Genomic DNA, 24,896 nt, shown 5'->3' on the forward strand with positions numbered 1-24,896 from the left:
TGAATTGGTTAGTTGGTATCTAAGTTCCTAACTCTGTTTTAAAGGCATAAATTCTAAAAGGAAATTCTAAGCTGAGGAAAATATTATGGGGTCTGCTAACATATTTCATGTATTGAACATCGGCTGTTACCCATGACTGGAACAGAATGCAGGGGGAAACAGCAGCTATTTTCACTGTTCTATGATTTAGCATGCTATGGCAGATAATTGATCTGGTGGAGGAATCATGTTAATATTTAGAATTTACAATGTACTCAACTAACTGTCAGGAGAATTATATGGATTTGTTAATTAAGTCACTGTTATCCTTGTTTTAAAACAAGGGGGTTTAGCTGTGGGTATTTGGAGTGGTTAATCACACAGTGAATGCAGCAGAATCGGGATTAGAACAGGATTCTCGTTTCCTGTCCCTGTTTTAATCACCTTGGCCGTCTTGCCTGTTTAGACCATTCTGTATTTAATTTTTAATCCCATTTCTATTGATCAAAGCTAGACCTGCACATTTTGGTAGAACAGTAGAAGTAGTATCATTTTGATAGAAGTAGTAGTAATTTTATTGGCTTCCTCTGTAGAATTTTACACTATGTGCTTATTTTCCAAGCCCATTTTATCTTAAGACACCTATTTCTGTTCTGGTAGCTCCAAATAGGATTGTTACCCTTGCATCTACTTACAGCCTGTTGCTTGATTTTAACCTTGCATTACTTGAACCATATTTCTTTAAAGGCAGAATTTTCTTTAGTGTATTTCTATGCAGTGGCTTTTGTCATGGATGTCACATTAGACATAAGAATAAACCTTCCATACTCACTGATGTGGTTAGAGTAAGTGCAAAAATATATTAACCTTGCAGAATATATTAAAAATTTAACCACTGCTTAAAAAGGTAAAAATTACTCGTTTTCTTTTGGGGCAGGGAAAATGGCACATAGCTAGACTCTCAAATAACCATCAGAACTGTGTAGTGAAATGCTCCAGCTGACGAGTTTTGCTCCTTTGTGGATATTATTCAGACCTTCACTGGCTTAGGAAATCTATGAATTCTGGACAATCTAACACTGAAATCCCTCCCTGGGTCTTCTCCCTGGTGCAGGGAGTGAAGATGAGTAGAAACTAGAGCAAGCTAGGAAGAAAAATAGTAAGTTAGAAGTGTAGTTGACAGCTATGCTACATGCACGGTAACTTGCTGTGTAGCTCTTGAAGTTTGGACAATAAACTCTGTGGAATTTAAGGAAAGGTTTGGTTGAATAAGATGGTGACATTTCCTCAGGGGCAGGCAGCCTCGGCTGTCCCTGCTTGAAGAAGGGCGAGTTGCTTGATCATGGAAGTGGGTAGTGGGATACACCAGACACTTACAGCATTCTGCTGTCAAAACCAAAAACTCTCCTGTAGAATTGTGCGTGGGAAGAGCGGATTGCCCCTCTACTTTGCAGGTTTCCTAGATAATACGTAACACTGTACACTTTAATCACTTACTCTGTGTGCTTTCTTTGAGCGACGTGGCATTGTGGGTGGCTCTGGAGCTAAGTATCTCCGCTGCACCTCCGGCCTGCTGCGCTCTGGCTCGGTATGGCCCCAGAACTAGACCTGACCTGTGAACTTTATTGCCTTCCCTTTCTTTTTCCGAAAATTTCCCACAGTCTCTGCGCCAACACCCTTCCGTACCGCATACCTACTCCACACGGCGCCGAGCTTAAAGGAGCAACTGATCCTTAACACGTACGAGAGGAGCAGGGCGGCGGCGCGCACACAAACCTCCCCCTCACACATTTCTCTCCCCCCTCACACGCCTCTCCTCAGAGGCGCCCGCCCGGCTAGGACACGCATGGCCCCGCGCGCTGCCCCGCCGCGCATGCGCCGTTCCGCTCCGCGGGCTGGCGGCACCGCGCGCGCGCGCTGGCGTGGCGGTGAGCGGAAAAGGGGCGGGGGGAGGGAGGTGGAGAGCGGCAGCTCTCGCGAGGTCTGTGGCGGCGTCGAGTTTGAACTGCAGGAGCGGCGGCGGAGCGGGAGCGGGCCGGGCCGGCTGCTGGGCCGAGGTAGCGCGCTGCGGGGCGGGGGGTGCCTTGAGGGACAGAGGAGCGAGCTGCGGGGGGGCTTTCCTCTGTGCGGGGCTTTGCTGTTCCTTGTCTGCAGAAGGGCGCTCTCGAGCGGGGGGCTGTGGGGTCGAGGGGCTCGGGGAGGGCGGAGGAGGGCTCCTGTCTCCCTCCCCTCCTTTCGGGACTCCGTGGCCTTCAGGCCCTCGCCGGGGCCGCGCTGCCAGTGCCTTCCCCTGTTGCCTCAGGTGGGAAAGGCCGTTTTCTCTCCTGCGGCCCCCGGAGGTGCTGTGTCCAGTGAAGCAGCGGAGGCCCCTCTCCCTCTCCGCCCTCTTTTCCCCTCGGGGTTACAGGAGGGGCAGGGGCCGTTTTCCTGGGGGAGACAAGCCCGGCTGTAAGTCGTTGCCCGTGTGCGTGCGGAACGCGTTAGCGGGGCTCATGTTAACAACCTTGTGCTGGGGCGAGCCCCAGCTTATGTGGGCTTGAAGTGGGTAAGGAAGGTGTGCGAGCAGAAAGCGGAGAATGGCGTGGGATGACCGGCCTGAACTGCAGAACGGCGACGTCCTGAGTTAATAGACACAGCATTGCCCTGCCCTGTTTGAGCAAAAGGCGAACAGAGCCAGGTGCTGGTTTGCCGAGTACTTTGTAGTCACTGAAAGGTCCGGCTGTAGTCTATTTTTTTTGTTTTGTTTTCTTTTTTCTGTAATACTTATCCACCCAAGAATGTGTTTTGGGGAAGGTGATTAGCCCTGAAAATATTTCTGTTTGAGTGTGCAACTTGGTAGGTGAAGAAATGGACCTGTTTAAGTAACTGCAGTGAATTGTAAAGGGAATACCTGGCTTAAGGGAGAGAAACTATCTTGCTAATTATGTTAGTGATCAGAAAACTGTGTAGGTACTCGGGAATAGATCAGAACATAGACAGCTGTTGCATATGACCCTTGGGAACAGCAGTTTATGTAGAAAGACAGTTATAGAGTGGGAGAAGAAAGTTTGCATGCCAGGAGAGTGCCTTTTTACCTCCTACCCTATTATTTTTTTTTTAAGGAGTACTTCAGTGGTTGAATAATCAAGGTCTGGAGCCCTCAGAACAGAATCTGTCATAAAATGTTTGAAGATAACTAGCCAAAGGTGAGTAACTCTTGTAACTCTTGGTAGAATAAATGGAGATTGATTTCTATTATTTCCTCTCCTACCTGCTCACCTTACTACCTCTTTAATTTATCTTAAAACATTATTTTCATGTTTAATACTAAATTGCAGGCAATTACTTCCCTATATAACAATACAGGTTTATGAACTAACTACCTGGACATGTCTGATTCACTTCATCCAAAATTGACAATGAAAAGTTTTCCTTCATACTTCAACTATAAAATTAAAGAAAAGCCTAAGATCTTTTATAATATTATCCAGTAAATGATTTATTAAGAGCTCAAAGATCTTGTATGTGAAACTGGAGGAGAGCATGCAAAAGAGATTGAAGAAGTGGGAGGGAGCAAACCAAAATCCCCAAACAACCCCTAAAAATCACATGTGTGCTAGAAGGAGGTGACCCAGGGTACAGCCTGTTTACTTGCCCCGCAGGCCAATCGCAGAGAATCTATCCTTTGGCAACACTGCCTGATCCGGCTGTTTCTAAACTATCTGATGGCGGCCTCAACTGAGATTTGAATAAGATTTACATTTCTATGGGGTTTTAGCTTGTGATCTGCATTTTCATAAGACAGACACAGACGTTAAGCCTTTCCAGAAGAGGACTGCTGTGAAGGACTGTGCTACAACGGCAGCTTATACTCATCCAGACTAGACAACTGTTGCTTTTTCTTTTTTTTTTTCTTTTAGTGGTGAAGTCCGAGAATAAGGTCAAGAAAGAGTTAAATGGACTTCTGAAGGTGAGTTAAATTTGAGTTACATTTTTAATTTAGTAAGCTAGGACCAATCAAATTGCGATGTTGCCTCTATAATGTTTGATCAGAAAATAAAGCTATTTTTAAAATTCTGTTTATGCAGTGAATAAGGATTAATTTATACCCTTTACTAATGCAGATGCATGCCAGGAGGGGTTCACTGTATGCTCGTATTGCCACATCTTACTGTTAAACACTTCATTAATAAATTGCGCAGTGCACGTCTCCTTTCACTAGTAGTAATATTGTTGATTCTTAGTTACAGGTATGCAAAATTCCTGTCTTTTACTAGCTTACTGTAGCGTAAGTGTGCAAAACTAGTATTTCGAGCATTGCAATGGTTAGATGTGAAAACTGAGGTTTCAGAGCCTGACTGGATAAAGTCTCTTTGTATGTGTTAAACTTGAATAACAAGAAGTGATGGAAAATGTGAAAAACAGAATTTGGTAATTTCTATCTTGTATCTCTGAAAGGAATTAGCACAGTTTTAGCATGATGTACTTTTGCATGTTAAAATTATTTTTTTTCTTTTATAGGAAGCTGTTGAATAAAAGTTAGAAAAAAAAAAAAGTGAAGGTATTACATTACAATAATAACTCTTAAAAATAATCTCTCCTGTTTTGAGTTGTGAAATTTGCTCTTGATTAATGCCAGCATCTTGCTAACATTCATAATGATAATATATGTGCCAGTAAGAAATGGCAAGAACTAAATCGTTTATGTAAAAAGAAAAAGCACAGAATAAGATCTTCAATGAAGAATTACTTTAATTTCCAACTTGTATAACAATTATGAAACCTGGCTTTGAAAAATCAACTGCAGATTTTTTTTTTATTTGTGTAGCATTGTTACTGCATACTTTCTGAGAGAACTCTTGGCTTATGTTGTTCGGAAGCCTGAGCTGCTTAGCAATTTCTGTCTTAATAGGATTTTTTTGCAGTGTGCTGATTTAGATTTGGGAGCAAGCAGTCAAATCAGCTTATGGTGTTAGTCTGACTTGATTTTTTTTTAAAATATTTTCTTTTTTTGGATTTGACTAACTTTTTGCAAAATTCACCTTTGCTTGTGTCTTCTGTTATGATACAAAGATAGAAATGGATTAATTTTCTGAAACATGTGACAAAGACATGGTTATTAACAAATAGGTCACCTGTACTGACTTAAGTTTAAAGTGGAAAACTGTAATGAAAGACTCCATGAAGCACTTATAAATAAAAATCCCTGTGTTAATATTCCATATTTATTTTAACAGGGTTTCTATTTTTGACTCTTCCCTTCAACTACCTTTATCTGGTTTCTATATCCCACATAATGTTATTAGGAGTAAACTGTCCTGCTAATACAGCTGCCTACATGAATCTTAAGTGTTATTTGTGTACACAAGTAATGCTATAGTTGGTATGGCTTTATTTATAATACCACAGAAAATAGCCATAAGCATAAAATTGTTTTTACAAGGTTATTTCCTAGCCTTCTCTTGCATGGGGCAAGATAGCTATATACGAGATTAACTCTGGTTCTAGTGCGCTAGGAAAGTGGGCTGGGTACACAGGAGCTGTTTTGCTGAATGCTATTACTTAAGACATAGTCAGGAATAAGATGTTAACTAAATTAATGGAGAAATAACTATTATTTTACTGTTCACAGGACTGTTCGTGAGCTATCTTTTTTTTTTTTGTCTTGTATTAATGCAAAAATATATCCTTGTATCCTGATTAAGAAAGGAAATCCAATAACTTCTTTCAGATTAACTACTGTAACTTACTGCAATATATTTTTAAATCATTTTGTATTTGCAATGTTGAAGTAACAAAAGGAAGAAAAATGGAGCCAGAGACCGTTGTAAGTCTTAGAAACCAACTCGAGGAAGCAGAGAATGAGCGAAGAAAGGCAGCACAATATGGCTTGCACTTACTGGAGTCACAAAGTGAAGTTCAAAATCAGTTGGATCAAGCACGCCGTGAATTGACTGAGAAAACTGAGGTGATGTTTTAAACTTTGAGTAAAAGAAAGCAGTCAAGAACTTTGTTTTATTTTAACTATTTTCGAAATGTCACAGGTGTTTTGAATGCCTTTTAGAGTCTAGATTAATTTTAACAAACCTTTTTAGTTTATGTATTTGTAGAGAGGGCTTTTTATCTCTGCTCTAAGATACTGAGCATAATTTTATCTACCTGAGACAGGGTTTCATAGCTAATTATGCATAAAATGTTCAGTACTGTGTAGGATTAATTGTCTTTAATGTTAAATGAATTCTAAGTGCTAAAGTCATCTTGTTTTAGAGCGTGTGTTTTCAGTATGTTTATCGATCATTCCTGTTATGCTCTTCCTGTGAGCTTTGTATCGCTGCTAGTGTTCTCTTTCAAGCTCTGTAAAATTGATTTTGCATCTATCCCTTCTCTTGTGATAGAGTGAAAATGCTTGTGGTTTTGTTCTGGGTTTTTCTTTTCTTTTTAACCAGCTGGAAAGTTGTAGCACCCTGCTATTCCGAATAACTCTAGTAGCTTATTTTGATCAGTTTGCTGTAGTGAGCTTAGTGCAAGAGAGGCAGCTGGGAAGCGCAAGGGATAAGGAAGGCAGGGCAGGCTCATCTTTTCCTGCAGAGAACCTGAGATGGTAGCTGCTGTGTTGTGAAGCTGCACCCATAGGTTGTAATCCTAGGTTACAGGCTGGAGCAGTTATGAGCTAAGCTTGCCCTTTATAATTAGCAAACATATATAATCAGACATAGAGGGAAGCTGATTAAAAAGTCATTCTTCAATCTGGAAGGGTTGATGGGATTTATTATAGAACAGTAGACAATTTTAGATGTCTTTACCAAACATTGAACCCAGCTGTTCTGCAGTAGGGGAACACTTGATGGACTCTAACAAGTTTTAACATGATCGGGTTCTGTGGTGGTAGAAAGGACATGTAAGCTCTCACTAAATTTCTTTGTTACGCTTGCAGAAATGATGCCCACACCCTTCATGGTGGGTGCAAAGAAATACACAGTTTTGATGAAGAATATTACACAACCAAATAAGTCACAACCAAATAAGTCATAAAGTTTCAGAGCAGTTGTTTGTTGTTTTGTTTTTTAAACATGGGTATGACAATTCCCTAATTGGGACTTCAACACGAGGTTGAATGAGTTACAAGTTTTAAGCATTTAGAGTGTTGGTTCTGAGCTTGTATTTAGAATGTCGTTCCCCAAGCATTTATGAGTATTAGATCTAGATTTATTAGTATGTTATTTCTTTCAGGAATTTGAACAAGAGAAATACTCCCTTCAGAGAGAAATTGAACTCAAGAATCGAATGTTGGAAAGCTTGAGTTTTGAATGTGATTCCCTGAAGCAACAGCAAAATATGCAACTGGAGAAACAGAAAGAACATCTTGACAGAGTCTATGGACAGGAAATTAGTGACCTTAAAAACAAGGTTTGGCACCTAATATACAGCTAAAATGTTGCTATAGCATTTTAAAGAATATGTATTTAAGTCATAATTGCACACTTACTACCGAAACAAATCTAATAAATAGTTTTAATGTGTAGGAGCTTGTTTGGGTGGTTTTTAACAAACATCTGCATAGTTACATTGTGAATGACATTAAATTTCAAAGCTTATTTTTAAAAGTTTACTCTTAAGTTGTATTTCTAAGACATTTTTTGTAATTAGAACCGAGTCAAAATTAATTGTGCTTTTCAAGAATTTATTATAAAATGGTACTACTTAGTTGTCAACTGTCTTTAAGTTGGAGAACTTGAAAGCAGAACTAGATGAAACCCGACTCTCAGAGAAACAATTAAGACACAAAGTGGATCATCAGAAGGAAATAATTGCTGCCAAATCAGAAGAACTACGTATGATGTCTGAACGTGTACATGAGACCATGTCTTCAGAAATGCTAAATCTTCAGGTAGAACTCACTGAACTGGAAAGTGTGAAGGTATGTGACTAGTACTTAATTATTGGGAATGTAGGCTAGTTGGAGATAAAATTCTGTGCTTTTGCTCATTTCATTTTTAGATGCTTTGTGGATGTTGCTGCCTTATGATTGTATTACTATTAAGAAAATGTGCACAGAAAAAAATAATAACCTTAATAACTAGACTTTAGTAGAACCTCTTCTTCAAGATAATATTTTGTATTGGAAGTAATTACTACTAACAAACCTGTTTGCTTCACATGGGCCTGCTTTTCTTCAAATTGTTTCATAACCTTTTTATTTCATATATGGGGGTCTTTTTTTGTTTAGGCCAGTCTTGAAGAAAAGCTGAATGAACTGCAGTACAGTAAAGAACAATTAGAACTTGTAAACAGTAATTTACGTAATCAGCTGGAGCGTCTGCAGGCAGAAAAAGAAGAGAGGGAAAAAGAAGTTGTTTCCTACTGTAATGCATTAGAGGTATTCTCTTAATTTTATTCAACAGTGGTAGATGATCCCTGAATTCCACAAGTTGCAGTGGTAGCTTTTCAGTGAAATCAGAGGAGTTTTGAGAGAGGAGTTCTGAGGAGGGAGGAATGAGCAGAAGGCAGAGGGGGGGGAAAAAAAGGATATTGGCTAGTCATGTTTGGTATTGCCTGTTGCTAAACACTCTCTATATTGGCATTCTTTTATGGAAGTCTGTGTATGGAGATCGTTCGCATTGCAGTATTCTCAAACAGAACCTTCCGAGAGGTCACTGATGCAATTCTCACCGTTATTTCAAGTTCCTACTGAATGCCCTGGAAAACTTTGTACTGGGTAGTAGAGGATTTGTGACTAAATAGCACGGCAACGCTAGTAGTCTCAATACCATTAATCCCATTGATGAACATCAAAGTTTTCCTTTAAAGGTTTTAGTTATGCTCTTGTCCTGAAGAGCAAGTGTAATGTTAACCCCTTTGGTGAAACAAAATTGATTGTCTCTTACTGAGTGGAACTGTATGTACAGCTAAGTACTGCAGTACAAGATAATCTGTGCTAAAGGCATAGGAAATGAAAGAGAGGTAAAAAAATCTGATTAAATTCATATATGCAGTACATCAGACACTTAAATGACTAATATCCTCTTTGCTTTAATCTAGAAAGCTCGTGAAACTAATCAAGAGCTTCAGGTTCAGCTGGATCATGCAATGCAGCAGTCTTTGGACCCTACCAGTAAAGGCAATTCTCTCTTTGCCGAGGTACCATTATGCCACAGACACCTGAGAATATACAGAGGACAGAAGAAATACTTTCTAAGCTTTATTTCTTATATTGCTTTGAAAATATTAGAGTATTTGTGCCTGATCTGGCCAGCATGAGGAATAGAGATTCAAATACTACTTCGGTGTTGAACTGTCTAGGAACTGATGTACGGAGAACCATTTTTATACACACTCTCAAGTTGGGGAGTTAGTGAACTTAATGGAATCCCTTAAAGTTACCCGGCTATTAAAATAGAAGATGGGACTGAGGGTTCATGACAGTTCTGTCTGCAGCCCTTAGCAGTTTGGTTCAGCTGGTGAGCCTTCTTTAGTGCAGAAGATAGTACGTGAAGTATTAAAAGATGCTGTTAAATGCTGTTTTTAAAAACATGCTGAAAATGGCTGGATGTTTAAGCATTTGGGAGGGTTTTTGAATTGGTTTTTGAATAAGAGTTCAGCTGCTGTTAAATACATAGGAAGTTACTTTGTTTTCTAACACCACCCAGGGAATGGGCTGAATTGGTACATAGTTGATATAGTTTTTTTTAAATTATTTGTTCTCATGCCAATGGACAAAACTATTCTACAGCAACAGTGAAGCATATGAAATGTTACTTTATTTTGATATCAAAAGAACAAAAGAAAAATCTGTTGCACTTTACTGATAGTGCTGTAGCAGCTGAAGCCCAATCTACTCACTTTTATCTCAGAGGTCATGACAACAGTGTATATTTTCAAGTACTGTTGCTGGAAAAAGCAGTATTTGTAGAACCAACATCAATTGCTAGGTAACATCTCCATGTAAAACTTGACATCCAAGTGATGACAAGTGTTGTAATTTTCATAGTAATAATTGTTAACAATGTTCTGTAGGTGGAGGACCGTAGGGCAGAAATGGAACGACAGCTGATCAGTGTGAAAATACAATATCAGTCACTACAAAAACAGCATGCATTCACTAGAGAACAGTTGCAAAGAATGAAGGTATGACCATTACCGTAATACTCCAGGGTTTCCTTGGGATCTGGTAAGGCAATGCTTTAGTACACAGGCTAGGGGATTTGTCTGTCCTTAAAATATGATACAGTTGTCTGGGGGGAGGGAAATGGGAGAAAAACCAAGTGAGATGTCATTGTGCTATTTGACTTTTATGGTACATCAGCATTTTTCTATTGCTCTCATGTTAGTACTTCATCCTAGGACTCCAAGTTATGCTGAAGTTTGCTTACTTTGGCAGTAGCTGTTAAATGGATAGAAGTAAAACACAATTGCCGTTAATCAAACTAGCATGCAGTTTGTCTTGACAATTGCTTTTTCTTTTCTTATCTAATTCCTGTACTACATCAATCATTTATCTGTGTATTAACTGTGGTTGTCAGGAACAAATGCAAAGAAAAGGGCAGGCTTGTACTCTGTCATCTGATCACACTGTTGGTTTCTTTTTTCCCCCCCTCTGGGTTGCTTTCTTGGTTTTTGTTTGTCCATATTTTTCTTGCTTCTCCCTGTCTTTAGTGCAAGAAAGTCATAACTTTTGTCATAACTATTTCATTTAGACTATACTGCCATAGGATGGGAGCCTGTTGGCTAAATGCTGTTGAGAGCTAGGTAGCAGAAGCTGATTTAGATAATGTAAAGGGGATGCTGCAAAACTGCCAACTCTTTTCATATTGGTCTTCGGATTTTCCAACACAAGAGTGGATCCTTTCATTTTGATCAAATACTTGATCATGCGGTTTGAGGAGAGTGCTTAAACATCAAGAGTGAGTAACACTGAGATACAAGTTTGTTACCTAGTTTGTTATCCATACTGACTAGACTGGCAAAAATGCTACAGTTACCATTAACACCCTCTTAAGTCTTTCCATTATTTCATTTCATACTGTTTCTCCAGTTGTTTAAGTGTCTGATGTGTCACTTCGAACTTAATGTGTTAAGGCCTTCATACTACGATATTATGATGTTAACAGCTTCAAAAAAATCTGCTATAAATGCAAGACTTTTCTTTGATAACTTCTTTTGTAATGACAAAGAGTGTTCCTTTGCTTGAAAGGATGCATTTCACTTGAAGGTGTAGAAGAAGATGAAATTCTTGAATTAATATTACAGAAGGCAAACTTACTGTTGTCTATACCTTAGAATCAGAACTGCAAAAAAAGGGGTTTTAAATTCGTTGGTGAACTAAGGTATTTTTTCCCCCGAGTGAGTAGTTGTCAACAGATGCATTTTTAGCTCTGATAAACAAGCCTGGACTGTAGTTTGGTTCTAGCTGACTTGGTGTTTACAGTTTGAATGTGAAATGTTGTGTGTGTCCTTGACAGTATATTTGTAGGTTCCTTAGTCAGTACAGAGAAAGATATGATGCCTCAGGACTACTCTGTTCAGTAAGTTTTTCAGCTGTCCTAAAGATTTTTAGTGTCCACCTATGATGACAATTGTGAAGACTACGTTGTGAGGACTACTGAGTTTAAGCATCGCGTGAGCTTCTGTATTCAGGATTAGAATTACAAGGCTTGAGTACCCTAACTGTCCTGCAGAAGAGACTGAGATTTTCAGTTACTTAACCCAGTATTTGTTGCCAGGATTTTTTTTTCCTTTTATTTCCAGCTGCAAATGGCTACATTGCTACAGATGAAAGGTTCTCAGGAAGAATTTGAGCAGCTGGAACGCTTACAGTCAATGTTAGAACAAAAGAATGGTGAGATAGAAGATCTTCTTATGAAAGTGAGGCAGCTAGAAAAATTTAAGGTATGTTATCTATAATTAAGTGGAAAAGTCATAGTCAGAAGCTAAAACATGAGAATAAGAAGAATTATGAAAACTGTCTGAAGTCCATGCTCAGGTTTGAAAAGGGATCCAAAGGCTCATAATTTTATTTGACCAAAGTTCTGGTTTACAGCTGGAGAACATAAACTTCTGCAAGTTTAGAGAAACAGAAAATTCTATTCCACCCAACCCTCAGTTTGGAGAAACAATCTTTTCTGGGTTCCTGGGTGTAGCATATTCATATTTTACATAGTTACCTGTAGTGTTTAAATTCAATGAGCTGGTCAAAGTTCACTGAGCTATGACATCTGATTTTTTTATTTTTTTTTTTCCCCTTGGAAGACATAACCATTTCACTTTTTTACTGTGTGTACTTAGGCTTTATCACTTTTTATTCTCTCAGCTATATTGGACTTCTTGGATATTTATTTCATTAATGTGTCTTAACTTTGCAGTTGAAGCATGTTCTTTTCTAGAAAAACTGAATTGCTTAATTGTTCTTGTAAAGCAATTTCTTTAGTCCTTTCATGTGACTTGATAGCATCTTGTCAATATTTTTAGAAGGTGAGAAATACATGAGAACACCTGTATGCACTATTGTAATTTTACTGATGTTTGTGTGTATACAGAGCGAAAAACTGTAGCCTTTCTTAGGTACTTATGGACTTGATTGGCCCTTCCTTATCACAGCTTACATGTATTAGCTTATGCATTAGGATTATGCTTTCCAGGATAGGTGTACTCTCTTCTGCATTTAACCGAAGTGGCATAAAGCTAGGCTTATCCCATTTTAGTAAGCAATTGAGACAGCTTGATTGCTTTACCAGTTGTGTCATGTATAAGCTTGATCAGTATTTATTTTTGTCTCTATGCCATAAACAGGTTGTATTGGGAGATTAGAGGATTGATTCAAATAACCATCAGAAGTACCTGTAGTCAGTGACTGACAGAAGCCTGAGATCTGTGGGACAGTGTTAAATCTGAGTACTGCTTGTTCAGGGAAAAAACACAAAACAAACCCTGGAATGTCACATGTTACTGATGTATTTTATAGAAAGTTTATTGCATTTGTGGCATCTTTACTGTGAACCAACTTTCTCATCTAAAAGATGTAACTGACTTTAAGATTTTTGACTATTGATTAATGTGACTTGTATTCATTGCATTTGGGGTCCAGCTGCTGAAGCCTAGAAGTAAAGGCTGAAACAAATTCCCTGTGGGTTAACTAAATATCTGGTATTTTCAAGTAAAAAGGGAGACAACCATTCTGCAGTGCTAGTTGAAAACCTTCTGGAGTTGAGAACTTGCTCTTTTATTTACTTTTTTTTTTTTTTCCCCCCAGTGAATGAGAGAGAACTGTCAGTTTCACTGCTATTTGACATTTGTAACAAATGAGGAAGTACTCTGAGCAACTGAGCTCTCTTTCATGTTTAAATGCCCCATGATGAGGCTTCTCTATAGAAATGCATGGAAAAAGTCACTAAGGACTAAACTAATGTGCTTCTGAAAGGTCACTATTTGACAAACTGACATTCTTCCTTTATCAGGCTTTATACGAGAATATGGAAGAATCCAAAGCTAGTAGTAGCTCAAAAGAAGGAGAGTCCGAAGATGGTTACTATGTAGATTTACTGCAAATGAAGCTTGACAACTCAAAGTATGTACTTAATGGTCTGAGGCCTAGAAGTTGGTTGTAGTCTGGTTATCTTCTAGCTACTTGGTTTTATTCTCCCTTTTTTTGTTACTGTTTTTCTGTATGTAGTCCTCTGTACATGCAAATATGCTTGTCATCTCACTTTCTAATGCTGTGGAACTACCCTGTGTTTAATATAGGACTGAGAGTTGTTTTGTTTGTCATTTTACTTATTGTTGCAAAAGATAGCAGCAGCAGAACTATTTGATATTATTGTTGCTTTCTTGTAGAAATGTTGCTAATACTTCTAGATACAAGATAGTTGACAACTTAAAAAAAACAAAAACAACAAAAAAAACCAAACCTCTAAGGGAACTACATGAAGCTTCTTAAAGTCCATAGGCTGTATATATTTATTTCTCTTCTAAAAAGAGCTAGATAATAACACTTGAAATGTTTTCTTGGACTATTTAGTTGAGGTGTGTTCTTTGGCTAGTGAATTCCATATCTATTAATTAGAAACTCCATAGTGTTTGGCCTCAGGACTGTTTTGAAGCCCTCAGATGAAAGTATTGCACTTCCAGCAGGAGGCAGTGGTCTGCTGTGGGAATTCCTGAGGAGTCTGTCACCTCACTGTTCTTGCTCTTATGAGAAAGTGGCATGATCCGAGTACCTTAGGATTGCTGAGTGGTGGTGATTCAGTGCTAATGATGTGGAAGTTAATGGTCTCTGAAACAGAGGCAAGGACATGGGCTCAGTATTAGCATAATTATTTTTATGATGGTCACTTAAAGTAATGCCTGTGTATAAAGCTTGTATTGTCAGTTATAGAAGTAGTTATATTAATTTATACATAGCCTAAAAAAACCCCGACGAAATAATGAATTTGTAGGTTAGGGAAAGTTCCTCAAACCAGTTACATATGCACGTGTGCGTTGTTCAGCACACAGCTTTGTTTTTAACAAGCGTTATATCTAATGCTTATTAAACTAAACTCACTGCTCTATGCAAAGTTCAAGTGAAAACTTTCATTGTACCGAAAGAGATCTCTTCATTTCCTACTAGTGTATAAATACGAATTTTATGTGAAGTTTCCGAATGCTTAGTTGACTTTGTATCTGCTGCTTTGCTAAAAAAAACCAAACTAAAACAACAACCAAAAAAACCCAACAACCAACTCTGACTGTATAATTTTCCTCCCACCGTAGCAAGGAAGCTGAGGCCTTGAAAAATGAACTATCCTTGCAGACGATGAAAGCTCTGTATGAGAGCCAAAGAGTTCTGGAAATTGAAAGGAAACTCTTCGCAAATGAGAGGCTTTTGCAAGATTGTCAGAGTGAGAACATGAACTTGCGAGTTATGCTGGATGAGCTAAAAATGAAATACGAACCTGAAGGTAAATATTACTTTTCCCTATGGAAAAAAAAAAAAATCTGGTCTTCTCAACCTTCACAAGTTGCACGACATTATACAAGAAGACATTGGGTTAGTTCTAGATATAAACTAATGTTTAAATGGCTGTCTTTTTGATAATAACCTGGTCCAAAAACTGCTGAACTGAAGCCCTACCTTGCTCAAGGACCTTACTTAGTATGTATACTAACATTAATTTCAGAAGACTAAAGAGTACAAATCATAGTGTTCAGAGGCTTTGGAGTATGGCTAGACAACCCTAGTGAAGTAGGTGGGAACAAATTCTCAGGAGGTGCTTTTCATAATAGTAGCAGTATCTCCTCTCTGTTGAGGACAAGTACCAGCTTTCTGAATGTAGGCAGCTGATCCGAGCTTTGTAATAACTGCAAAGCATTTAGAGGAAAACTGTTCAGTAGCTCAAGCTAATATGGATTAAGTTTTGACAACAGAGGCCAACCTGAAAAACAGCTGATAGCTGGAGTTGTGCAGAAACAAGGGAGTTGTAGTCTGTGGAGGAAGATGAATGGGGAACTAGATGGGTGAATTGGGTTTGGTACTTGTCCACACCCAAAGGATTTAATTTTAAAATCGTAGTTGTGGAAGTTTACCTCAGCAGCCTCCAAAACGACAATAAAATCATTGAGCATATTCATGTAGTTCAGAGCATCTAATTAAAAGCCTTGGTAAAAAGGGAGAGTGGATGGAGAGAAAGAGATTTTTGTCTTTTTCAAGCTAACTTCTGTTGGGATGCTTACTTGCTGATAACAGACGATATGAAACTACATTCTTTAAGGGATGTAAATTGTCTATTAAGAATTATTCCAAGGTCTTTAGTCATGTGAGATGTTCTTTATTATTTTTATTATGAACATGTTGGTGGACAAGTTAACTCCAGCTTCACTTGTGTACAAAAAGTATATTCCTTTTTTTCTTAGAATTACCTAAAGACACTAAAATTAAAAAGGAGGGGGAGAAGATTCCAGTGGACAGTACTTGTGAATACTTGGACAGCAAAAATACTTCAGTAAAAGAAGCTGCTCTCACTGAATTGCCAAGTAAGGAAGAAACAATGACTTCTAAGAATGTGGAGCAAAGTGATGCTTCTCTGAAAAAAGATGCTTCTGAAGCACTGCCAACAAATACAGCTCTTCAAGTGATGCAAGAAGTAGTTGAACCTGAAAGAGAAAGAAAGAGGGTTAAAGCTAAAGACGAGAATTACGATGCCTTTACTTCAGACAGCAGAAGTGGAAGTAATTCCTTGACTTCAGCTGCCACAAGGTCAGTGTCAGCTTCTCTCTGTGGTCAAGGCATTCTGCACGGACCTGCCTCTCTTTTCTTTCGCTGCATGAACTATGCTATCCAGTTCTTTGTCTATTTCCTCAGTGTTGCATGCCGTGTAATTCATCAGCTCCAGCTGCCTACGGTGAATCTCTCAAAACCTTTTAGAAGACTAAAATGATGACTAATGAAAAAGACTCTTGAAACTGTAACAATCTTTGAAATAACTTTCCCATTGCTTGAAAACGTTTAAGGTGTGCAGACAGCACGGCAGTTCACTCAGTTTGCTCTAACTGCAGAAATAGGACGCTGTTCTTGGTCCCTTCAAAGCTGCCACACAACTGTTACGTAGCAAAGTAGCAAAGGCAATAGGTGTTATTCTTCAGTTTCATACCTAGTTTTATCCTTCAACTTTCAGATTTAACTAAAAGCCTAAAAATTATTTAAATTAACTAATTCTAAACCTGAATTAGGTTAACAGAAATTGCATTGTAGAAGACAATAGACAACAAATTATGCTATTTGTGTTGTCAGACATCTGACTTCTGTAATCTGGATGCATGATAACTAGAAACACAACTGCTAAACTAAGATCAACTTTTTCCCCTGAACTGAGAATTTAAGTTACTTTTTGATAGATGGTACAGTAACTTAGTACAGTAATTAGCTCCAGCTTTTTTATCTTGGTAAAAGGAATGCTGACTTTTTTTTTCCAGCTGATGATTTTGTATTCTATCATGATCATAGTAAACACATGTTTTAGTGTTTGGGGGGAGAAAAAAAATCTGGGATATTCTACATGTTTTGAGCTTACAACTTGCTGATGTCTGCTAGTAAAAATAGTTTATTGAATCTAGAACGACAGCAGCTTCAAAGATGGAGGAAGGCCTAACACACGGAAATGTGTACAGTATATTCAAAATCAATGGCATTCAGAAGTAACTGGATCAATATTTTGACTCTCGGATCAATTATTCAGGGCTGCATTGGATGCAATTAACAGATTTAAAGTAACCAAACAGTACAAACTTCTGAAATAGTCTAGAAAGAATATGGCAGAAATAGCAGTTTAAGTAGCTACGTCAAAATATGTGGGGACTGTTGCTGAGGAGGAAAGATCAGGGAGGTCAAGCATGGGTGGTGAAAGTTGAAAGGTGGATAATTTAGTGATGGGATTGTGTTTGGATGGTGTTCTGTACACATAAAGGAACAGATAGCGTGTAACCTGGGTGTGAAAGGTTTAACTTATTTAGTTATATTGCCTTTGGGAAGGAAGACACAGTGTCTGCCAACAGGAAGTTGTTGGAAACAGTTTATGTGAACTGATGGGGTAAACCTGCCAGAGATGGGGGGATGGAGAGGAATTCATTTCATGGGGTTCATGTCTGAAAACAGAGCAGGTGGAAAAAGTGGAAGAGAAAGATGAAATCGTAGTTCAGAGGCAGGGTTCTAATCTTGCACCCATTGCTGTTGGTTCAAATAAGGAATAAAACACAAATCAGTAGACTTAAAAAAATAAAAGCCACCAATATAACAGCAGCAGCAAAACCCCATATAAGCTTTAAAGTTGTTTTCAGTGGTGGTATGAACCTGTAAAAGGCAAATCCAGGCAGAAGTTTTTGTTAATGTTTCTGATTGCGTTAATAAACAACTAAATCCCCAATTAATGATGATAATATAACATTGTTATGTTAAGAGAACACCGAGGATTTATTTAACCCTGATCTGTTATGATTTGTTATGAAATAGGAAGTCACGATAAAATCTGAGTATTTGAGAGGTTGGGTTTCTAAACACTAAAAGATTCTCTGGACTGTTGCGTGATGGATGTGGCCAAACTCTACATAGGAACACAGCTAAACGCAAAGGTACAAAAAATACTGGCAACTTGAGGAGGAGTGTGGACCTGAAAATGGAGAGTTTGGGAGAAGAAAAAAGAATTGGCATGTGCATGGTGGATAATTGCCAAGTGTTTCACCTTGTGTTAAGTAAAATGTGATGCTCTGGCTAAAAAGGCTACTGTGGCCATTGGGGGTTATTTTTGTAACTGGAGTAGTTTTTGTGCAGTAATTAGCTCTGTCATTATTAGTCCATGAAATGTGGCAGTGAAAAGAGCCATAGTAACTGTGAAAGGATTGCAAACTTCACTTCTAGAAAATGGCGTTTGAAAAGCTTTGTCATCTTAGCTTAGGAGGTGATGAAGAAGTGGTCAGTGATCTATCTGTATGGGTGACAAACTGCTTGTTTAAAGAGTCTTGCTTGCTAATGTGATTTAGCAAGGTAAAGTGAGATAACTTTGAATTAGTAGCATATGTATGTATGCTTAAAAAAACTTAAAGCAAGTAAACATTGGAATACTTTATTTGTTATGGTACTGATTAGGTTATGGTATGTGAGTGTTGAGAACACAGTAGCTGAGACTAAAGATTTAAATATAAGTGATTATTTTTAATTGCTAATTGCTGTTGTGATTCAGGCAATGCAAAGGCTATAGGTAGTGATATCTTCTGTTAGGCCAGCTAGTCTGTAAAGATACACTTCTCTATGGAAATGCTTTTCTTCACTTCTGAAACTGAAATAGCAAATTCCAACCCTTGCTGCCCAACTTAGTTTGCATTTAGATTTGAGGTTGTTTACTTTAGTTTGACCTAAAGAAGGGCTTGTGTGCCTAAGAGCAATGCCTAAGAATTTATTTGCTCTTTTAAATTATTTAGTTGGATTAGATACCAAATCTACCTGGACTCTGTTCAAACAGGAACAGTAAATGCCTGTAGCCATTTGGCTCAGCAGGAGATCTGGATAGCTAGTATTCTCTTTGGGGTTTTAGGCCTGGCATTCATCCTCAGGAAGCAAAGCTCCATCTGATCAGATTAGTTGATCTGCCTTAAGTGGGTAGAGGGAACCCTCATTGTGTCTTGTTTCTGGAGTCTTCGAAGTCAAAGCTTGATAGCATCATGTCATGGTTTCCCAAACTTTTTTTTTTTTCCCAAATGGAAGTGTTTAACTGTTGTTTCTTCTTTCTGATCTATCCATTTCCTTGTGCAAACACTTCATGAAATATGACAATGGGGTGGTCTATGAGCTGGCTTGGTATGAGGACTGGTGGGTTAACTTTGGCTTGCTGCCAGATGCCAGCTGTTCTCACACTCCCCTTCAACAGGATGGGGAAGAAAATAAGATGGAAATAGCTTGTGGGTTGAGATAAAGATGGGGATCAATTAGTCATGGGCAAAACAGACTTGACTTGCAGGGTAGAAATCTGTAGCTAAATTTCCCCGAACTTTTGTTACAGCTCCTTCCATAGTCCTCATCTTCAGCCATATCTCTCTATATTGCACATAAAACTCTAACTGGGTAGCAGCAATTCTTGTTTGGAAAACCATCCCTGAAAGCAGCTGTAGATTGTTATGGGTTGCTCACTGGAGGCTCTTGAGACCACTAGGAATCCACAAGGTCACTAGAGAATTGCTTTAACAGATGTGGTGATGAATCAGCGTACAATTTGTGTTGGTATGTAAAGCGATGTTTGATTTGGAACTTCATTTTCCAGAATTTGTTTTGCTGTGAAAATAATTGTGTAATAGTCAATTGGTTGTGGGTGATTTGGTTGAGTAAATACTGCTATCAGTTTGTTCCAATGACACATTTGTCTGTTTATTAATTCTTAAATAATCAAAACATCCGATTGTGCTCACATGTCTACATCTTGTTTTTAACTTACCTCTTTAACAGCAATGTGGCAGTTCTATTCCCATTTACATTTGTAGCAGAGTTAAAACATGTCAGTGAACAAATAATGTAATTTAGAGTCGGAAAATAATCTTTTGCAACAACTTTTCAGACCTTCAGGTGTTAAGATATAGGCAGAACTAGGTTGGAAACTAGTATATTGCTTTAAGTCTAGTCCTTTTTTTGGTGGTGGTAAAGCAAAATTCACGTTTGTATTATGTTGCTGGGACTTTTCACTTGGAGTTGTGCTTTTGTGGACTTGGTCTCCTTTATGTGCGTGGCAAAGACACTGTGTTTTTTAAAGGCTGATCCCAACCAGTTAACACATTCAGTAACCATTTTTACCAAACACTTCAGCAGATAAGGGGAGGGGGAAGGCTATACTTTAAGTGATGAAATATGAATAGGACTGATATAAACATGCTTTATTTTAGTCTCGTTTTGTTCTTAAATACTGCTTGCTCTGTCTTTGCATGTGGATGGTCTTCTATGCCAGTTGGCTCGTTCATTTTGCTTAAAACTCTTATTTCAGCCCTGTTTTTTATTAACTAAATATGCATTTAGAATGGTTGCTTTGCCTGTAGGTTAACAGCTGAATCCAGATTTGAAACTACAGAAAAAGAAGATAGGAAAGAAAATAAAATCACAACTGAGAAGAAAAGACAAAAGAAAAAATATACAACATTGTATGTATCTTCTAAGCCAACTTCTGAAACACAGTGTGCTCAGCAATAAAGCTTACATTTATGGAAGGAACCTGAACAACTTGGAGCCCTGCTGAAGCAGGGAATACTGAGTAAACATACGTCACACATAAATGTACAGGTTCCGAACTTAGATACTGCTCTGCCTTGTTTTATGAAGAGTATGATCGCATTAATAAGAGTTGCACTTTTGATACCTTAACTTCCAGAGGGCACCTGTTAAGTTCCCTGGCAATGTGACCTGAAGTGGTGCCTTGTCTTGAACCTTGGCTGAGTCTGTAAACATGTGTTAATTGTTATTTGTTTGAAGCTCAGTGCTGTTCTGAAAGATAAGTACTTGCCACAGCAGTTTTATTATACAATAAGACGGGGGTCAACCCTGAGCGAGACAGACTAGAGACTGTTGATGTAGTCATGTGCTCCTGATTTTCTTCCAGTTCCTGGATTCAGACTTCTTAACATTTTTCCCCCCAATGTGTAATTGTTCAACTTTGACTGACCTGGTTGCAAAGGTGCACGTGAATCTTTTTATGCATTTGTAGGATAGTATTCTTTTGAAACTCTATAAATTCTTGTATTTGTACTAATAATTAAAATAAATGTTTCTTTCTCTTCCTTTTAAAAATGTAGTCTATGTTGCCTTTGAGACAAAATATTTATCTAAAGCTATCAGGTTTTTTGATTGATGTGAGGTATTTTGTAGAAAGAATTTTATTGTAAAGTGCCACTCAATAAAAGCTAAGAAATTGTAATGCATGTGCTGTGTGTTGTCGTTGTGTTCTTAGGAGACAGATCTGATGACACTTGATACAGAATAATTCTGAGGAGAACATTTAAGTGAGTTCCATTGATTTCCCTGCCCCCCCCCAGCATTTATATGGAAGTTTAAGATTACTTCATTTGACTCATTTTATTATGGTTTAAGCTCCCTCTTGTGAATCGATTAGCCACTTTTGAACTAAAAGACTTAGTAGTTAAGATGAAAGTTCTTCTAAGACTTTTCATTTTAAATCCATTATGAAAAAAGTATCTTGGGGAAGAATCTTACAACCCAGTGGGTTTTAGGTTTGACAGCTTGATCTGCTGTACATTAACTTCCATTGGTACTTTGGAATCCAAGACTCCTAACATGCCTGTGTATTTAAACAGATGCAACTGCAAAACCTACTGCTTTACCTGTGCTGCTGGGAGCATGTAGTCTTTATCATCTTAGATGATACACGCATGCTTACAGATCTTTTGCAGAATTACAACTAATAGGTAGGGCAAGAGGTCTGGAATTAAGGCTTTTGTTGTGCCATAACATACTTAAGGTATTGTCCTTTAAGTGCATGGAATTACTTTGCATGTTTTCTTTTCTGTTTTGTTGAATCAGTTGCTTTCCTGCAGCTGTGCTCACAGATCTTGGTATATAATAGAATTTAGAGCAAGTTAAATGCAACTGTTGTATTCTGCTTAAATTCTTCTGTATAACAGAAGTTAGCATAGCTAAAAATTGATAATCAGGTAGTCAACATTTTGTAAGATCTTGTTTTCTGGAATTGATAGAAGTATTAAAGGAAGCAAGAATTCCCTGCCTTCTTCCTCTGCCTGCCCTCCAGCCCCTCAAAAGGTAAGTTCTACCTGTGAGTTCCCTAGGCAGAAAGATTTTTAGCTTTTGGGGAAGCAAGGAATGTTCTACTTGACTGTAAAGACCTTCTGCCTGGAAAAAGACGTAAGGAAAAGATGGCAAGGTACATGCGGGTGATAAATGATTCTGTCCACTATTTTCTGTGGAATAATAGTGTGGAATGGTAATTACACAAATAAACCAACAACTACTTGGAATAAAACCTTCACTGACCAAGGGTTTAACTATTATCTGCTTTGATTCTCTAGACCCTTGGGGTTTGTCCTCTGCTGTAGGAACACAGGATTTCAGGGTTACCGTGTATGCTTTGCTGTCTGGATGCATTTTCCTCTTAAAGCTGAAAAGAGATGTTGTTGCTCAATCCATTTGTTAGAAGTTAATAGCTGGACTTTTTCAGACAAGTCAGACGAGGAGATTGTCTTAGCTAACTTAGGGGAAAGTGCTAGTAGGCGCTAGTAGCTAATGAGTTGCAAAAGCATCATCATGAAAGCGTGACAGGAGGAAGCAAGAGCAGATGTGTGCAACGCTGCGAGCGGGGTGTGGGGGAAGGGGATGGCAGGTGGGAAGCAGCAATGACTTCAGAAGCTTGGGTCCTCCAGTCAGGGCATTGTGGTGAGTCGGGATGGTAAGGAGGGGCATTGAGCTCTGAGGTGGGAACGGAGCTGTGTTCAAATGTACGGGGGTATTTAGATGTATTCTGCAGAATCAGATCTCTGAGATGGAAGAGATTCAGGGCATCAAAAGAGTATTACAAATTGGATCCCAGTTTGGAAGGGAATTTTCTGTATATCATTTCTTTTCAAAACATAGTAGTATTCTACTAATTAGGTTTATTAGACCTACATGATAAAGCATGTTTTTAAAAGTGCTAGAAAGGAACAATTTTGCTCAGGACTTTCGTATTACAAGAGAACAGAATGAGCAGTAGGGAAGATAATTATTGCTGGTTAGAAAGTTAGTACTCAAAATGCATAGTAAAGTAAAAGATTAAATGGTTCAGCCTCAAAATCTTTTTTGGTAGATAAACAATATAAATTGGATGTTCCATGGAAAAGAAAGATCTAGAACTCTAGAGGAAGCTGATTGTAGATGCAGATAATCTGAGTTGCTCAGCATCTAGCTCGCTTCAATGAACGTAACATGAATTTCCATGTTACTTTAGGGGGGGAAATAACTAGCTAAAAAAGTAACTAGCTAAAACCTTTTGCTAAGCTATTAGGTAGACATGGTTAAGATTAAGGCATTCAGGCAATTCTGTGGTAAAGTTTAAGGTGGTTTTCCTCCAGAAATAGGTATCCAAATTCCATGTGCAATGAGACAGACTGGCAGTCTGTGCTTCTCATGATTGCTGGTTAAAATCAAGAACTGACATGTCATGTGTTATCAAAAATATCCTGACGGATGTAGCACAGCACTGTTAAGTTTTGATAAACAATGATTGTGAAGTTGCAATGTAATATCCAGAGGACAGGATTGTCATGTGACTTTGTTGTACTGAGCAGGAGATAAAGAAACAGTAAATCTTTTAATGCATTTTTTGTTTGGATTTTTATTTTATTTTTTAAATTAAGTTTAGGGATGGTGCAGGAGAGGATCGGGGTGGTTTTTCTCCTCTTTGTCTGCTTAGGTGTTACAGCCAGTATCATGCAACAGAAACACCCAGTTTGGGATTCCCCTCCCCCATGACACTGGGGTACAATATCTTGAGTTGAGAAAAGAGGAAGGAAGCTCAGAACAGCAGCAAATCTCGCAGAACCCTCGCAGCTGCCTCAGCCTGCCTGCTAGTCCTCACTGACAGCAGCTGGGAAACATCTTGCTTCCAGTGCTGTTGTTTGTTACCCATCTTCAAGCCGGTGTCCTAGAAATCTTGGTTTCCTTGGTGGTGGGCATCCTTCGGAGCCTCATGGATTCACATGTGATGGCGAGATGGCACAAGACAGACAAGAAGAGTGGCGTGGGTATGTAACTTAGTAAACTGCCATTTGAGTTTTGTCTTCCTAACTTCTGAACAGGATGTGGGCAGGTGTTTTCTCTAGTGTGCTGAGTTAACACCCTCCACTCTACCACGGTGGCTTAATTGAAATGATCAATGTCATACAAAGTTTTAATCTTTTGAACAGAATGACAAGAAGTACATGAGCGTCAGCTTGGGAGATGTAACCCTTCCACCCCACCACACGCACCCACCCCTCTCCAATCTTGAACTCTCACAGTAAAATGCACCTCAATATTTCAGAAACAGATTGAATAAGTAGTATGTTGTACAACAAGTAGTAGCTAGAAGTAATGGGGAACAAATGTAGGGGAAGGGGAATCCTACAGTTGCTTCTAAGAGACTGTCACTTGAGGTTAGTGTTACCACCTCCTATACAGGTTTTTCTGTAAGTAATAATTTTTGGAAGGAAAGTCATCTTCCAACATCACTACTTCTTAAAATGAATGATGTTAACTTGCATAAAGGACTGAATTGTTTGAAAAAATACCTTAAAATTAGGAATCAAAGCTGAAGCACTTGAAAAAAATGTCGTGCTCGAGTTAACTGCAGGTTCTCAGTACAGAAGACAGTTAATCTTGTACTACTTATATTTTATTTTACTTTCTAGTGCATAGTTATTAATCTGGAATGCCCAAATTCTTCTAAAAGACT

At 38.5% G+C, this 24,896-nt stretch overlaps 2 protein-coding genes across 5 annotated transcripts in view; both read left to right on the forward strand.

The window, feature by feature from the left end:
- The first annotated feature begins 1,949 nt into the window (after positions 1–1,949).
- Positions 1,950–21,314, forward strand: SPDL1 (spindle apparatus coiled-coil protein 1). 4 transcript variants are annotated; one of them, XM_068417221.1, is made up of 14 exons: positions 1,950–2,036; positions 3,081–3,164; positions 3,879–3,928; positions 5,751–5,926; positions 7,189–7,365; positions 7,682–7,876; positions 8,186–8,335; positions 8,998–9,096; positions 9,973–10,083; positions 11,704–11,844; positions 13,410–13,519; positions 14,704–14,891; positions 15,844–16,186; positions 20,500–21,314. In XM_068417221.1, exons 4-14 carry the CDS (start codon positions 5,768–5,770, stop codon positions 20,648–20,650), a joined length of 1,824 nt encoding a protein of 607 aa, XP_068273322.1. In that variant the 5' UTR covers positions 1,950–2,036; positions 3,081–3,164; positions 3,879–3,928; positions 5,751–5,767; the 3' UTR covers positions 20,651–21,314. The 4 variants fall into 4 exon arrangements, with proteins under 4 accessions (XP_068273322.1, XP_068273324.1, XP_068273325.1 ...); XM_068417222.1 differs by lacking the exon at positions 1,950–2,036 and adding an exon at positions 2,347–2,427; XM_068417223.1 differs by lacking the exons at positions 8,998–9,096; positions 9,973–10,083.
- Positions 21,315–24,152: 2,838 nt separating this feature from the next.
- The window catches only part of DOCK2 (dedicator of cytokinesis 2), a 182,192-nt gene continuing 181,448 nt past the window's right edge, over positions 24,153–24,896 (forward strand). The window contains exon 1 of the mRNA XM_068417297.1: positions 24,153–24,207. Coding sequence (XP_068273398.1) covers positions 24,153–24,207 — 55 coding nt within the window. The remainder of the gene's footprint in view (positions 24,208–24,896) is intronic.

Source organism: Nyctibius grandis, chromosome 22 (genome assembly GCF_013368605.1).
Source record: "Nyctibius grandis isolate bNycGra1 chromosome 22, bNycGra1.pri, whole genome shotgun sequence".
In the NCBI taxonomy this organism is placed as follows: domain Eukaryota; kingdom Metazoa; phylum Chordata; class Aves; order Nyctibiiformes; family Nyctibiidae; genus Nyctibius; species Nyctibius grandis.

What these genes read in the sequence shown, in the direction of transcription:
- SPDL1 (XM_068417221.1), top strand. Translation starts at nt 5,768, where the DNA reads ATGGAGCCAGAGACCGTTGTAAGTCTTAGAAACCAACTCGAGGAAGCA. An exon ending in CCTACTGTAATGCATTAGAG is followed by an intron (nt 8,336 to 8,997) that starts GTATTCTCTTAA and finishes GCTTTAATCTAG; the next exon opens with AAAGCTCGTGAAACTAATCA. An exon ending in TTGACTTCAGCTGCCACAAG is followed by an intron (nt 16,187 to 20,499) that starts GTCAGTGTCAGC and finishes CTTTGCCTGTAG; the next exon opens with GTTAACAGCTGAATCCAGAT.